Source organism: Camelina sativa, chromosome 1, assembly GCF_030686135.1.
Source record: "Camelina sativa cultivar CO46 ecotype springtype chromosome 1, ASM3068613v1".
Taxonomy (NCBI): domain Eukaryota; kingdom Viridiplantae; phylum Streptophyta; class Magnoliopsida; order Brassicales; family Brassicaceae; genus Camelina; species Camelina sativa.
Genome location: NC_141880.1, coordinates 14,502,696 through 14,519,656, shown reverse-complemented (window position 1 = coordinate 14,519,656; position 16,961 = coordinate 14,502,696). Strand labels below are relative to the sequence as shown.

The following is a 16,961-nucleotide window of genomic DNA, read 5'->3' as shown; positions in this document are numbered from 1 at the left end:
AACGTGGACAAGAAAACTAAGAACAAAGGATATAATTAATAACGATTGTTATGTTAAGATATTCTGATTCTTAGATTCTTTATGAAGAACAAGAACTTTACCAAGTCCCATTAAAGACCGTTCAATATATATGGTATATTGCAGCTAGCATGTAAGACCATCCACTTCAAGGCAGGTCTCTCTTTCAGAATCAGAACAAAAGAATGGATCTTTCTTCATCACCTTTATGGGCAAAGTGGGCGGCTAAAAAGAAACTTTAAAATGGCACATCTTTTATAAACAATGATAAATGAAATAAATTCTGAGTGCAAGCAATCTTGTTTGCAAGAGAATCAACAATCTTTGCTAACGGTTCACGCTTTAAAAACACACCTCTCACTACTTATTCTCTACACATAATTTTTTTTTCTAATATCCCTCATTGTCTCTCTAAACGCTATTTTCCCTTGAACTAACCAATCTGCAACCCGATGGCAACGAGAAGGATATTGAAAGAACTTAAGGAGTTGCAAAGAGACCCTCCTGTATCATGCAGTGCAGGTAGAGGCTCACAGTTTCTTGTTAATACAATAAGCAATGTATTTTAAAAAGTTAAGAGATTTTTGATATTTCTTCTAAAGATTTTTGATATTTTCTTTCTCCTTGGTTTGGCGGGGTTTTAGGTCCAACGGGAGAAGATATGTTCCACTGGCAAGCTACCATAATGGGTCCGAACGAAAGTCCGTACTCCGGCGGTGTTTTCCTTGTTAATATCCATTTCCCTCCCGATTATCCTTTCAAACCTCCCAAGGTAAATTACTTCCACAACACGGAAACTTTTTTTAGCCTCCTTTTAAATAAAACTAGGACTCAGACCCCCCGCGATGTCGCGGGGGAAGTATTTTAGAAAAAAATTAAAATTTTAAAATTATACATCATAAAATTATTTGAATGTAATAGAATAATTTGAATATATAAATATTAAACATAAACTGTTACTAAAAACTTAACCATCAAAATGAAAACTTATAAAACAAAAAAAAATATTTTGAAGAATAAACGACAACTTTGAAAAATACATTGTTTAAAGTATTATAAATATATAAGATATTTTATGAAGAATTATGGTAAAGAGCTACAACTAAAAAAATCATTATGATAAAGTGGTCCTAAATGAGAATATTGAACTATTGGTTGTAATGAGTAAATATAATTTTTTATTAAATAATTATGATTAAAAATAAATTTAATAATGAGTTAAACTGTATCAAAAAAAATTAAAATACATAACTTTTAAAAACAAAATAAAAATTAAATATTAAAATAGTTTTTAACAAAAAGTTACGATAAATATACGCAACTGTAAATTCTATAGTAAGTTTTATTAAATTTCTATATTGATATAATCATTTCTAAAAATTTAGTTAGATTATAGAATAACGTTAAAAATTAGATATTAATATTCAAATTCTTAAGATTGAACATATAACGGAAAATTTGTTTCAACGAACAATGATTTGTTAGTTATTGATGAAGAGACAAATACATAGAAAGCTCAAAAGACATGACTATTTAAATAGACACACCTATTAGAACAAAAAGTTGTGATGAAAAAATATGAATAAAATATAGTGAAAAGACACAACTCTATAATGAACGGATACAACTGTTTAATTTAAAAAAAAAAAATAAACAAAAAAAATTACGAAAAGGTACTACGAAAAATCGTAATTGTCTGCACTTATACTTAATAATAAACTATATAAACTGCTTTTAAATAGAATGCATATTTATTAACATATTGAAATATCACATTCAAAAACTCACTATATAATCCATCTAAGTGTTGAAAAAAACTCTATGTATATTTATAAAAAAAAATTAAAAGCATGAATGCTAGAGAATAATTTAGGAAGCTGTAAAAAATGTAGAGATTGAAAATTTATATTATTTTGTGTCATGACAAATAAATGAAATCATCTCAAACAAACATATATATATATATATATATTTTTTCAAAATATACAAATATTCGAATAAACACAACTCTACAATGAATAGATGCAACTTTACAAAAAAATCGTTACAATGAACAATCGCAACTTTTTGTAAAACACACAATTTAAATTTTCTACAGATTTTTTTAGAAAATTATCCAAAAGGTAAGATGAAAAAACACAATCTTTGGTGGCATTTATTCAGTTTGCTATTATATATAGATTAATCGCCCAAAAAAGTCCAAATTCAACATGATATGATTGTTCTCCAAATGGTTTATATAAAGTTCTGATTCTTACTATCGTTTCTATCTTTTTCTTTTTGACGTGATGTTTGGTTGATATTTTGCAGGTTGTCTTCAGAACCAAAGTGTTTCACCCGAACATCAACAGTAATGGAAACATATGTTTGGACATTCTCAAAGACCAATGGAGCCCTGCCCTCACCATCTGTAAGGTTTGAAATTATATTTATATAGGAGCAGAGTTCTTGATATAAATATATGTTTATTTAATTCTCTTTATTTTCATTTTCTCCATCAGTTTTTGTTTTAATTTGGTATATATACGCGTATACAAACTGTTAAACATTTTGGTCTTGTAGGTGCTTCTCTCGGTATGCTCTCTTCTTACAGACCCAAACCCTGACGATCCTCTGGTGCCAGAGATAGCTCACATATACAAAACTGACAAGACCAGATATGAAGCCATGGCACGAAGCTGGACCCAAAAGTATGCCTTGTTTTAAAACACACAACTCCTCTTGTTTCCGTCATCCTTTGGTTTGGTATTATTTTGTAATAATAATAAAATAAGTCGAATCTTTTATCTTTTATATATTAATAGAGAAGCACTCTCTCGAAAAAACTGATGTATCGCCGCCTGAGAGCTCGAAACACATTTAGCAAAAAAACCTTTAATTTTCTACTTAATTACATCAACATGTCATTATATTTAAATTAAAACAATTAACTGAATAATAATTAGATATGTCATCAATTTTCACACAAATTTAAATATCACATATTAAAACTAATTAAATAATTACATATTATTTTAAGTGAAAATTTCACTAAAATTTACTTACAAATATACAAGTCAAAGTTATATTGTTTTTAAGAAATAACTTAAAAAGGCTATAAAAACATATAAAATTAATAAAAATAAAGAACATATAATTTATTAAAACTATAACTTATTAACAAAATCATATAAAAAATGTTATTTTTTATGTTAGTATTATTACCATAATAATTTAAATAACAAGCTTTCAATAGTTATTATAATTGATTATAAAAAGAAAAATATATTACCCCTGGATTATCTCCAACTCATTAAATGAAAATTCCCGATAAATAAAGATTTATATATATTCATAAATAAATATAAAAATGACAACAAATTAGGGGATATCATGATGTGTGATTATTTATATATGTCTAAGTATGTAAACTAATTAATTTTAACATTTAGTGTGATTATTCATTCAAAATAGAAATATTGATAACCGAATAGGAATATACGTTCTAATTCTACATTAATCTATGTGTTATTAAAAAGGAATGATACAATAACCCTTATCATTATAAATAAACTTAGTACCCAAAAAAAATCACAATATATTTAAAATTAGTGATTATTAGATAATGAAAAATTGTTATAGTTACTCGATTAACCATAAATATAAAATTTGATTTTTAAAGCACACAAAAATATATATTTCCATAAATTGTAACATTTTATTAATCTATAGGAATTCAAGCTGGTGGTTTAGGCTTGGCATCTCAATTCAAACCCACTTTAGAACTAGAAGTATCATTTCAGTTATATTGTGGGTTGTTGAACGTAGGATACAAATAAAATTTTATAGAATTTGAAAGAATTTAGAATTTCAGTGTTATTCAATTTAGAAGAATTTAGATTCATTCAAGTAATTGGTTTTAGAATTATACTAAATGCTAGTGTTGTTCACTATTAATATTGGTCTAACTTTTTATGGTGTGATTCCATAAAATTTGTCAACAGATTGTTTTTATTTTCTGTTAAATATTTTACCAAAGATCTTATTCCTCAATCTTTTGTACCTAAAAATTATCTATTTTTCTGAACTACTAAATTATTAATAATACAAATAGAAATTTTAAAATATTTTAATGTAAACAACAGATGTAATGTAAATTCTGAAATATTTGTTAAACAAGCAAAAAGAAAATTCATATTTATTATATTAATTATATTAAATTTTATTTCTACTTTTTTTTTCAGCCAAACATTATAAGAAATTACAAGAAAACTCCACGATTGGTTGCCCAAATAGGAGCATGATAGTTTACAAAAAAAGTTTCAGAAGATAAAGATCTCGAAGAACGAGCAAGACAATCTGCTCCTACATTGGACTCCATAGCCCAAATCAAAGCTTGTAACTCCGCGTGTAAGGATGTAGGGCTGCGTCTGAGACTCCATGCTCCCAGGAGAAGCGTTGAACCTCACTATTACAATATCACAAACCCAGACCCTCAAAAGGATCCGAGCCTTTCCAGGATCCATCAACCTGGCAACGAGGAAAGGGATCCCCTGAAACAACCAAACCCGTTTTTTTTTTAAATAATAAATAATAATAATAAATAAAATAATAACTAAACTACAACTAGTGGTTCCATATACCCACTAGCCACCTAACCACAATCTCAACAAACAGCAGAAAATAACAAATACCAGTAACCAATAAATAACCAATAATAAACCAATGTTATAACATAAACAATATCCGAATACCAAACAACAGGAAACACAAAACCAGCAACCTAGCAATGTTTCTAATGACCCAAATCAAGCAATCTAGCAATGCCAGACAACAACCAATGGAGTCCTTGGAACATCCTACTCGTCATTGCCTTGATTCCACGATCACACTTTGCCTTTACCTGCACCACAAACACAAATTGAGATGTATGAGTATTTGATAAACACTCAGTGAGGCAATCCTCCCATCTACTGGGCTATACACACAAGCAACTGTAATCCCAATCTCCAAACAATCAACACAAACAAACATACAAACCAGTGAAACAAACATCATCTCGCTGGAAGGGAGGTGTCGACCGACACCCGCCAAGTGTCGACCAACACTGTCTTTGGTGTCGATCGACACAACACCACAGTGTCGATCGATGCCGCTTCACTGGTGTCGATCGATGCCGCTTCACTGGTGTCGATCGATGCCGCTTCACTGGTGTCGATCGACACTACTTCTGCAACCGCGACCCGCACGAACCCAAAAGTTGAATCTTGCTCCCAAAACTCCACCAAATCACCCAATACTCAAAACCCAAGCCAAATACGTCCTTAGGAACCTATAGCAACCAATCCCAGCAAGAAAACACACAAAACAGCAACAAACAAGCAAGAAAAAGGAATCACAGGCTTAGATCAGCCATGGTCATGCACTCACCTCTTTGCAAGAAGTTTCTGACCAACAATGACGAATCCCTCACTCCCAAAAAGCCTCTAGCACCCTACGAGCTCCAGATCTCTCAAGAATCACCAATCTCACCAATCTCTCTCAAAACTTCAAGAACACTTTTCTCTCTTTGTTTTCTCAAAAACGGTGTGAGACAAATCAAAAACACGACCTAGGTCGTTTTCACACTTTAATATCTCGGTTCAATGGTTTTCCCTAAACCAAACTGGTCCAAATCGATAATTAAGTCAAACTGGTCGAACCAGAAATAACTGGTGTTGACCGACACCACTCTTGGTGTCGATCAACACCCATCCCCAAAACTAAGAGTTTTGGTTCGCGAATGTTACAATTCTCCCCCACCAACATAGATTCGTCCTCGAATCTCGAACAACCATCTGCCAAGGACTCTCGTGCAACCGTCTCCACGGCCCGCACTCCTCCGACCGATCTACGAAAGGTCAACTCTAAGCGATAGACTCACGTTCCAGGCATTATTTGCTCTCGACTTTTGGACTTTCCTCTACTCATAGGCCTAAACCTTGAGTTTTTATTGGCTCCTCATCATGCTGAAGCATGCATGCCATAATATTGGCTCCTCATCGGGCCTAAGACAACACAATTTCCTACCAACTACATATCCCCTCACTGGAATACCTCATGACCACACAAGGATCATCTTACTGCCCCACGGGCCGCCACAAAGGCCAACAAATGTCCTAAACAGGACCGCCACCAAGAACAAATAAATGTCCTAAACAAGACCGCCACAAAGGCAAAACTAATGTCCTAAACAGGACCGCCACAAAGGCCAAACAAATGTCTTAAACAGTACCACCACCAAGGCCACTCGTCCCGAAGGACTGTCACGAAAACCACTTGTCCCGAAGGCTTTCCTAAACAGGAAACTCTGGCAAAACAGCCCGCCACAAAAGCCACACAATTGGCTAAATAGCCCGCCACAAAGGCCACACAATGGCTAAACAGCCCGCCCAAAGGCCACACAATGACTAAACAACACACCACAAAGGCCACATACGGCTAAAAAGCCCACCACAAAGGCCACACACAGCTAAAAAGCCCACCACAAAGGCCACACTAGCCTCTCCAAGGCTCACAACCACAATAAAATGGAAAAAATTCGAACTCACATAAAACTTTCCACTTTATAAACTTCAATTTCAGGAAAGTTTCCCTCAGACTACCGTCTCGCGGAAATTTTGTACCCCCGAACACCACCTCATCTTGTTACTAATTCGCACAAGAAACCACCTCTACGCGACCAAGTAAACAAGAGAGATGGGCTGGAATACTCCATTCACGCTCCAGCCACAGACTACAATTGGGACCAGGCTAGACAAGTTCATGTCGCGACCTGCTTCTCGAACCACTTCTTGAACCTTGCCTTCATCCTCACCTCTGGCTCCCAAGTCTGCTCCTCAACACCATCACAGTCCCAAAGGAATCTCATGAAAGGAATCTTTTTCTTTCGGTGTTCATTGATCCTCCTCTCGAGCACCCTCACTGGTCTCGTCTCCAAAGTCATGTTAGGCTGAAGATCCTCAGGTATCTTAGCCAAAAACTGGTCATCCTCACGGAGACAGTTCCGCAACATAGACACATGGAAAATCTTGTGGAATGCACGCATAACCTCAGGTAACTCCAGTCTACATGCCACTAGTCCTACCCGCTCAATCACTCTTAACGGACCCAATACCTCGGACTCAACTTAGTCTCAGTCAATGACCTGTTTGGACCCCGCAACATGGCCATCTTGAGGTACACTCTATCTCCAACCTGAAACTCAAGATCTCTCCTCCTCCTATCGGCATTACTCCTCTGCCGATTCTGATCTTCCTTCATGTTAAGCTTGAGAACCCGAATCTTCTCTGAGGTCTCCTGAACAAAATCTGCCCCGTGCATTCTACTTTCCCCCACCTGAGTCCAGCATAACGGTGTACGACACGGACTCCCATACAAAGCCTCATAAGGAGTCATCCCGATACTCGCCTGGTAACTGTTGTTGTAAGCAAACACTACCAAGCTCAAGTGCTCTGCCCAATGGCCACCCCAATCGAGCACACACATCCTCATCAAATCCTCCAACGTCTGGATCGTCCTCTATGATTGTCCATCTGTCTTGAGATAATAAGTTGTACTCATATGCACCGTAGTGTCCATCTCTGCCTCAAATGCCCTCCAGAACACCAAAGTGAACTTGGAATCCCTATCAGACACAATGCTCGTTGGCACCCCATGCAACCTGACTATCTCCTTCACATACTTCTTAGCCAAGACCGCTGCTCCATCAGTCTGCTTAATGGCCAGAAAATGTGCCGACTTAGTCAACCGGTCCACAATGACCCAAATAGCATCAAACGTCCTGGACACTGGCAAACCTACCACGAAGTCCATAGTAATCATATCCCACTTTCACTTTGGAATGGGAAGACTCTTCAGCAATCCACCTGGTACCTGATGCTCAGTCTTCACCAACTGACACACATCGCACCTCGCAAACCAACTAGCCACGCCCTTCTTCATCCCGACCTAGTGATAGTACCTCTTGAGATCATGGTACATTTTAGTCGCTCCTGGATGAATAGAGAACATGGTCGGATGAGCCTCTCTCTGGATCTCCTGCCTCAACTCCTCATCCTTAGGCACACAAATCCGCCCATGCCCCAAAATAATACCATTAGCCGAAACCTGATACTCTGAACCAACATTCTTTGAGGCATTCATCAGCCCCAAATCCTTCTCCTGAGCCAACCGCACTCTACACAACAGATCTGCTCTATCAGCTGCCACCAAACCCAACGGCTCCTGTGAAACAGCACACAGACACAACGCACTAATCTCTCCTACTAGAGACTCCATATCCTGCTCCTGAGCCGAAGCCGCCCGCTTCCGACTCAAAGCATCAGCAACCAAGTTAGCCTTACCAGGGTGATAGGCTATCTCCAAATCATAATCCGCCACCAGCTCCATCCACCGCCTCTGCCTCAAATTCAGCTCAGGCAGAGTGAATATATACTTCAGGCTCTTATGATCTGTAAACATTTGTACCTTTGCACCATAAAGATAAGATCTCCAAATCTTCAGGGAAAAAACTACTGCACCAATCTCCAAGTCATGAGTAGGATAGTTTTCCTAATGCTTCCGCAACTGCCACGAAGCATAGGCAATCACCTTCCCATGTTGTATCAACATGGTTCTCCCTGCTCACGCAAAGCCAACACTGGAGTAGTAGTCAACATATCCTTGAGGCTTACAAAGCCTTCCTCACACTCATATGACCAAACAAAAGGAACATCCTTCCCTGTCAACTTAGTCAACGGACGTGCTCTGCTCGCAAACCCCTGCACAAACCTCCTGTAGTAACCTGCCAGACCAAGGAAACTCCTGATCTCTGTGGCACTCTGCAGTCTAGGTCAATCCTTGATAGCCTGAATCTTCTCCGGATCTACAGAAACCCCATCTGCAAACACAATATGACCCAGAAAACCCATCTCACGCTGCCAAAAACTGCACTTGCTCAACTTAGGAAACAACTTCTGCTCTCGCAGCTTCTCCAGTACTGCCCTCAAATGCACTGCATGCTCTTCAGGACTCTTAGAATAAACCAGGATGTCGTCGATGAAAATGATGACAGACACGTCCAGAAACTCCTGAAACACGCTGTTCATACGTCTTATACCCCGTCCTGAAAACAGTCTTCCTCACATCTTCCTCACATCTGCCTCATCACCACAAACTCATAATGCCCATACCCCATCCTGAAAACAGTCTTCCTCACATTTGCCTCATCTATCGGGATCTGATGATAACCCGACGCCAGATCTACCTTGGAGAACCAAGTAGCACCTCTCAACTGATCCAACAACTCATCGATCCTCGGAAGAGGGTACTTGTTCTTCATAGTGACCCGGTTGAGACCCCTGTAATCAATACACAAGCGGAAACTCCCATCCTTCTTTTTAACGAATAAAACCGGCGCCCTCCACGGTGATACACTAGGACGGATGAATCCATTGCTCAACAAATCCTCTAACTGCTTCTTCAGCTCTGCCATCTCTGCTGGAGCCATCCTGTAAGGAGCCTTGAATAACGGCGTCATCCCTGGTTCCAGTTCAACCGTAAAAGGATCACACTGAGATGGTGGTAATCCCTGCAATGACTGGAACACATCCTCAAACTCCTCCACAACCTGAATACCGCTAACTGTAGACTTCCCCACTGACTCTAGAGTAGATATAGTAGCCAGATAAGCCTCACGGCCCTTCTCGATCATCTTCCCAGCCTGAATGACCGAGATCACGAGACTCCCTGAAGTCGGTCTAATCCCCTGAAAAACCAACTCCCCCCCCCCCTGAACGATAAAACTCCAGTCTACCCCGATGACAATCCAGATGAACCATATGCCGATGCAACCAATCCATCCCCAAGATGACATCATACAACTCCACAGGGCTGATAAGAAAATCCGCTGGCCACGACCCTCCTACGATCTGAATATAAATACCTCTCACCCGTCCAATCACTCTCATAAACTTGGCTCCAGCAACTCTAACAACTCCCGCACGCTCTCCGGGATCTCCCCTGATACCCGCACTCTCTACACACTCCAGGGTAATGATGCTATGAGTAGCTCCAGAATCAAACATAACATGGGACTTAAACCCGCCCACCAACAAGGCCCCTACACAAACCTCATGTGTTGAGAACCTAACATTTTATCAGAGGCAACCATAAAATCTGAACTTACTAAGAATTCACAAAGACAGAGTACTAGAAATTATATCTATGATCGCCCCGACACTAATTCCACCAGCCTCTGTAATCGTGTAAACCTGTGGCGCATGCTCAATCCGTGTCACCTGCTGCCCTCCCAGCTGCACCGGCTGCTACCGGCTGCAACTTGGGGCACAAGGGCCTGATGTGCCCTGGCTCCCTGCAGTGATAGCATACATGAGCTGTTGCCGTCGGAGCACTCCTCTTGGGACAGTTAGCAACCTTGTGATCCTTGCTCCCACAACCGAAGCAACTCGCACCACTCGGCCTGTGCGTAACCTCCCACCTCCTCTTGGTTCCCTATGCAGGCTTGCCGCCCTTGCTAGAACCTCCATGATGTTCCACCTTCTTAGGCTGAACTGCTGGACTAACCACCACTGACTGTGACCGGATGTCCTCCTCGATCTCTGTTGTAGTCTCAATCAACTCTGCATGCGTAGCATAACTCCGCACTCTACAGTGAACCCTCAAATCATCACGTAGGACCCTCAAAAACCTCCTGATCTGAGCCTCCTCAGACTTCATATCCCGACCCCCATACCTCAGAAGTCGACTGAACTCCAAGTCAAGCTCCCGCAATGACCGAGTCCCCTGAGCTAGCAAAAGGAACTGCACCTCCAACCTATCTAGTGCCTCTCTAGGAAACTACTTGCAGTTGAACTCCAAGACGAAGTCAGGCCAAGACATCTCCCTATGCACTCTCCTAGCAGCCACAGAACTCCACCACAACTAAGCATCCCTAGTAATGTCGTGAACCGCTATATCAACCCAAAACTCCTCAGGACATCTGAGAGACTGGAAGTTACGTTCCACTCTCGTCCTCCACGCATCAGCAATAGTAGGATCAGTACCTCCCGAAAACCGCTCGGTACCTATATGGCTCATCTCTCTCAGCAAGCTAACATAACGAGAATGAACTCCTGCATCCACACCCGGTAACCGCTCTATCAACTGTGCTAACAAGCCCGCAAGATCGACCCCAGGAACTCCACCCGCTGGGACTCCCACAACTGGAACCCTAGCATCACCGACTACTGGAGCATCAACACCGCCCCCTCCGGCCACACTCATGCAATCTCCCTGGACACCCTGCGACTCGCCAACACCCTCTGCTGTCACACTCTTGTTTGCAGTCTCACTAACCGTTATGACTCTGCCCCTACCCTGATCACGTCCGCGTCCACGACCACGTCCGCGTCCACGACCACTCCGCGTCCACGAACACGTCCGCGTCCACGACCACAACCAGCAACAGCATCCTGTCTAACCATCGGCACTACCATGAATAGAAGGCTAAGCACGCAATTAACATAACACAAAAACATAAACTCACCGTGGAATCACATTGTAGGCTCGAAGATGATGTTCTGGGACTCCATGCCACACACCATTGACTAACTCACATAATCAATCAAGACATGCAATCCCAACATCAACAACAGAAACCTAGTGAACCCAAACCTAGAACCGTAAGGGCTTTGATGCCAAACTGAAACAATCCAACCCGTTTTTTTAAAAAATAATAAATAAAATAATAACTAAACTATAACTAGTGGTCCCATACCCACTAGCCACCTAACCACAATCACAACGAACAGCGGAAAATAACAAATACCAATAACCAATAATAAACCAATGTTATAACATAAACAATATCCAAATACCAAACAACAGGAAACACAAAACCAGCAACCTATCAATGTTTCTAATGACCCAACTCTAGCAACCTAGCAATGCCAGACAATAACCAATCGAGTCCCTAGAACATCCTCCTCTTCATTGCCTTGATTCCACGATCACACTTTCCCTTTACCTGCACCACAAACACAAATTGAGATGCATGAGTATTTGATAAACACTCAGTGAGGCAATCCTCCCATCTACTGGGCTATACACACAAGTAACTGTAATCCTAATTTCCAAACAATCAACACAAATAAACATACAAACCAGGGAATAAAACGTCATCTCGCTGGAAGGGAGGTGTCGACCGACAACAGCCAAGTGTCGACCGACACTACCCCACAATGTCGATCGATGCCGCTTCACTGGTGTCGACCGACACCAAGTGGTGTCGATCGACACTACCTCTGCAACCGCAACCCGCACGAAGCCGAGAGTCGAATCTCGCTCCCAAAACTCCACCAAATCGCAAATACATAAAACCCAAGCCAAATACGTCCTTAGGAACCTGTAGCAATCAATCCCAGCAAGAAAACACACAAAAACAGCAACAAACAAGCAAGAACAAGGAATCACAGGCTTAGATCAACCACGGTCATGCACTCACCTCTTTGCAAGAAGTTTCTGACCAACAATGACGAATACCTCACTCCCAACAAGCCTCTAGCACCCTCCTAGCTCCAGATCTCTCAAGAATCACCAAGAAATCTCACCAATCTCTCTCAAAACCTCAAGAACGCTTTTCTCTCTTTGTTTTCTCAAAAACGGCGTGAGACAAAACAAAAAAACGACCTAGGTCGTTTTCTCACTTTAATATCTCGGTTCAATGGTTTTCTCTAAACCAAACCGGTCCAAATCGATAATTAAGTTGAACTGGTCGAACCATAAATAACTGGTGTCGACCAATACCACTCTTGGTGTCGATCGTCACCCATTCCCAAAACTCAGAGTTTTGGTTCGCGGATGTTATAATCCCTAACCTCTAAAAATGGCGAAGAATACAGATATCTCTCCGAGAAAGATTTGGCCTCCTCCCAAAGTAATTTATCATTAGCCGCCTGATTTAAATTATCAAATTGCCCTGCCTCTGTTCCCTGGAAAACTTTTTTATTTCTATTCTTCCAAATTGACCATAGAATCCAAGGTAGACGGAAGGCTATATCTGAAACCCCCAAATGGGACGACGCTCGCCAGAATATAAAATCTAAATTCGAGTATATTGAATCATGGGGAAAGCCATCCGCGGCTAACGATACCGGAGACATCTCCCAGATACATCGCGAACTAGGACACTCAAAAAGAGTGTGGTTTCTATTTTTAATTATAAATAAAAATATTACTCAATATGTTTCATAAAGAGTGACATATTGGCATGTTTCCACTTGCTGTCAAATGACCACCCCTTTAAAATTGAAAATTAATCATCTTTACATTATTTTTTGTTAAATTTTGGTGCAATAGTTAGGTAAAATATGATTTTGACCCCCCCCCCCCCCAATTAAATTTTAAATTTTGTACATTCCAACTATATGTAACATGTTTATAATATGTCCCCGTACAAATTTCTACAATAATCTCTATAAATACATTTTAAAAAAAAAATCTTTCTAATTAATAAGTTGAAATAACAAGAAGAAAAGGAGATTTAGTCTTAAAACCATCACTGAAAGCACAAAATAACACTGTTTGTGAAAGAAAACATAAAAAAGTAAGAAAAAACTTAAAACAAAACTCTTTATGAAATGAGAAATTCCCTACATTAGCACTAAACTAAGATTTGTAGACAAATATAGCACATCTTACCTAAAGTTCCAAAAATAGCATTAAAAAATATATTATTATTTTATCTTCTAATTTTTTACAGAGACATTAATCTATCTAAAGCTTTTTCGCCATCGACGACGAAACTTGTAGTGAAGCTTCCGGTGAAACTTACAGTGAAGATTCCTATCTCAGATCTTCTTCTTCTTCTTCCTCATATTCTTCTTCTTCGGCGAAGCTTGCAGTTAAGCTTCACTATACGGTGCATTGAAGGTCATTGTCGTCGTCAACCGTAACGTTAGAAGCTTTCATCGCCACACCAAAATTAAGAGCCAGTCCTAACCGCCGACATCAATCCCGAGATAGAGAACTGGAATGGTTGATTTAATGACCTGAAGAAGCTGCGAGATTGGTAAATCAAGGAGAGATCGAACCTTAGATTTGGGAATTTAGTAACCAACCAATCCAAGCTATTGCAAGAGTAGTAAGACCAGATGAAATTAGATTCATGCTTTGAATCTGACGAGTTCGGAGGCATTCGTGAGAAACAACGACGGCGAGGACGTGGGTGGCACCACGGAGGATGAGCTTCTCGATGAGATCGGTGTTAGAAGGAAAAAGAGAAAAGGGAGTGTTGTTCATGTACTTGTGGAGAAGGTGAGGGTAGTTATGGCAAGAAGAAGCTATAGGTGAGAGATTTGAATAGACGAGAAGCTCATTAGGTGCAGATGAGGATGAGGAGGCAACACGTGAGGATTGGTGCTGAATTTTTCTCTCATGATACTCTAATCGAACAAGATTTAAGCTCTAGAAAGTATGATGATTGTGATCACAAGCTACCGATGCTACTAATTTGATGAATGTGAGGCTGATATATATGCTTATATGTGTTAGTATTTCACCAGATTCTTGGTCTAAATGTGGATGGCTTTCCAGTAACAACTGAAATTAATTACTGCTCCCATAGAAGACGTTAAGGCTCATGTATCACCAAGTTAAAAGCATGAAGATGTTACAACAAAAGCTCACTGATATCCCTTGTGCATTGGCTACTATGACATATTTGTGATGCAGCATGATGTTCGACAGCTAATGGTTATATTCATCAAGAGTTTGACGATTTTCAGAGACATACTAATTGTTAATCCAAAGTTGGCCACATAGATGTTGGTTTCAGATGTTTAGGAAGACCTTCAAAAAATTCAATATCATCTTCCTAAACATCATAAAATCCTTCCTAAACAGTATGAACCTCTTCCTAAACTTAGAGAAATATGTATTTAAATGTTTTTAATTATCTTTTGTCCCAATGTATTATCACAAGATTACTCTATTAGTAAGGGGTAATGTATCAACTCACAAATCTCTTTTTATATATATTTTTTCTTAATGAATGTCTTCCTAAAATTCAAAAAGTATTTCCTAAATATCTGAGAATCCTTCCTGAATTTGAATTAATGTTTTTACAATCTCTAGTAAGCGGATATGGTCTGTTTATGATGGTGGTTAGATATTGTTGATGATGGTTTATTGTGTTTTAGCTAACGCTTAGTGTTGGTCATATACTTGTAAAGGATAAATAGCTCACTTTTTTATATAATGAAAGTCATCCTGAATTGTAAAGGATTTTTCTTAAACATCATTCAGTTCTTCCTAAATATTTGGGAATCCTTCTTGAATGTTTGATTCAGATTCTTCTTATATGATTACCGGTGAAAACATAGCTACCTAGCAAAATATCCAAATCTTTAATACAAAACATCACATGGTGGTGAACAACGAAATGGCATAGTCAAAATCTCTTACAGAATAAGATAATTAAACAAAAGCATGATCGATCCTTTCTTTGTTTTTGGTGAATTGACATGGAAGAGATTTTCAAAAACACCTATGTTCATAAAAAACCAGAGTCTCTTGTAAAAGATATTGAAATTTTGATCATTAGAGCTTGCAACTAAATTTTGTACCAGAAATACTAAGAATCACCTCTTTGTGTAACCTAGTGAGACAGACCATTCCCATGCCAAATATCAAGCAGAAAATGGTGGATTTTCTGCAATTTTTTCCAGATCCGCAAAGAAAAAGTTAATACCATGAGATATTTGATAGCTACGACAAGAGATTATTGTTGAAGGAAACGGACGAAGAAAACCAACTTGAAGCAGAAGATGAAATGTTTATATGGAATATTATTGTAGGAGGAACTCACAGCTAGAGGGATGGGCTTCTGAAAAGCAGTGTTGGCTGTGAGCAAGACTTCATAAGTAGCGTTGAAGCTACAAATTACAAAAGATTTAAGAGTTAAATATATGTAAACTTGAAGCTTGACACAATGAATAATTAAGCTTTAATTATGTACCTTATTACAAGTTTAAGAAGCATCTCGGAAGTTACTAACTTTGTCCTTCCATGTAATGAACAGTTGGTCATCTATCCAAGCTTCTTCTTTCCCCTTTGCAATCTCAGATTTGCAAAACCAATCCTGAATCAAATCCATTGCGGATTTAAGTACAAAAGCTCTTTAACATTGATCAATTACCCAATCATTTTGATATCTAAAACCTGCAACAACAGAATCAAATTGGCATCGCCGGTGTTTATCAACAAGACTGCATTCATAGTCAAACTCACCAGCATAGTGAAATGTTGATTTCCAAATCCCAGCACAAAACCCTATTATGTGCATCGTCGTCACCGTAATCGCTCATCCTAACTTCCTTCCCGGTTTTTCTACACTCTCTTCATTCTCTATGGTTTTCAAATCAATTCGTTACTCTTGAAGCTCGAGCCTTCCCCATTGTCACCGTAATCCGATTTTTCATTCTGGTGAAGCTGCTTTATCGTCTCCGATTAGATCACTTGGTCGGTAAAAACTTAAGAACCATCGATAAAGATGGATATTTTTATGAAATACTTTAATTAATTATTTTTAGTATTTTTAAATTAGAAAATGTGTGCTAAGTTTGGAAAATAAAAAAATGTGTGCTAAGTTTGGAAGAAAGATTTAAAATGGTGTTAAAATAGAGATTACAATTTATTTAAAACCTAATAATGATTTTAATCTCATACACAACATGGGACATCATCTAGTAGCAAAGATTACGAAATCGCGTTTAATTCCCAACGGATTCCTTTTAATACTCTATGGGGTCTTCATTGGATCTGTTATATGTCAGATGGCCACACTCTCTTCATTTTGAGATGTAGGAGATCAACAAAAATGTGGAATGTTCTAACTAAATTAAATACATTAGCAATAGGAAGTTAGAAACCATTCAGAACATTTT

At 38.8% G+C, this 16,961-nt stretch overlaps 1 protein-coding gene and 1 long non-coding RNA gene across 5 annotated transcripts; one reads left to right on the top strand and one right to left on the bottom strand.

Annotated features, from left to right (window-relative positions):
• Positions 1–161: 161 nt before the first annotated feature.
• Positions 162–4,740, top strand: LOC104791908 (ubiquitin-conjugating enzyme E2 29-like). 2 transcript variants are annotated; one of them, XM_010517919.3, is made up of 4 exons: positions 162–540; positions 663–790; positions 2,329–2,433; positions 2,581–4,740. In XM_010517919.3, exons 1-4 carry the CDS (start codon positions 471–473, stop codon positions 2,722–2,724), a joined length of 447 nt encoding a protein of 148 aa, XP_010516221.1. In that variant the 5' UTR covers positions 162–470; the 3' UTR covers positions 2,725–4,740. The 2 variants fall into 2 exon arrangements, with proteins under 2 accessions (XP_010516221.1, XP_087315044.1); XM_087458918.1 differs by having other exon boundaries at positions 278–540; positions 2,329–2,428.
• An 8,972-nt stretch (positions 4,741–13,712) lies between these two features.
• On the bottom strand, positions 13,713–16,560 carry LOC104791897 (uncharacterized). Of its 3 annotated transcripts, XR_015562128.1 has the most exons (5): positions 16,306–16,513; positions 16,034–16,156; positions 15,884–15,950; positions 15,661–15,727; positions 13,713–14,075 (listed from the first exon to the last, which is right to left on the bottom strand). It is a non-coding gene; the product is annotated as an uncharacterized LOC104791897 (long non-coding RNA). The 3 variants fall into 3 exon arrangements; XR_768969.3 differs by lacking the exon at positions 13,713–14,075 and having other exon boundaries at positions 15,321–15,727; positions 16,306–16,560; XR_015562127.1 differs by lacking the exon at positions 13,713–14,075 and having other exon boundaries at positions 15,321–15,727; positions 16,034–16,236; positions 16,306–16,481.
• Positions 16,561–16,961: the final 401 nt, after the last annotated feature.

Coding starts and splice junctions, on each gene's coding strand:
- LOC104791908 (XM_010517919.3), top strand. CDS start 471: ATGGCAACGAGAAGGATATTGAAAGAACTTAAGGAGTTGCAAAGAGAC. Junction 541..662: donor TCCTGTATCATGCAGTGCAG/GTAGAGGCTCAC, acceptor GCGGGGTTTTAG/GTCCAACGGGAGAAGATATG. Junction 791..2,328: donor ATCCTTTCAAACCTCCCAAG/GTAAATTACTTC, acceptor GATATTTTGCAG/GTTGTCTTCAGAACCAAAGT.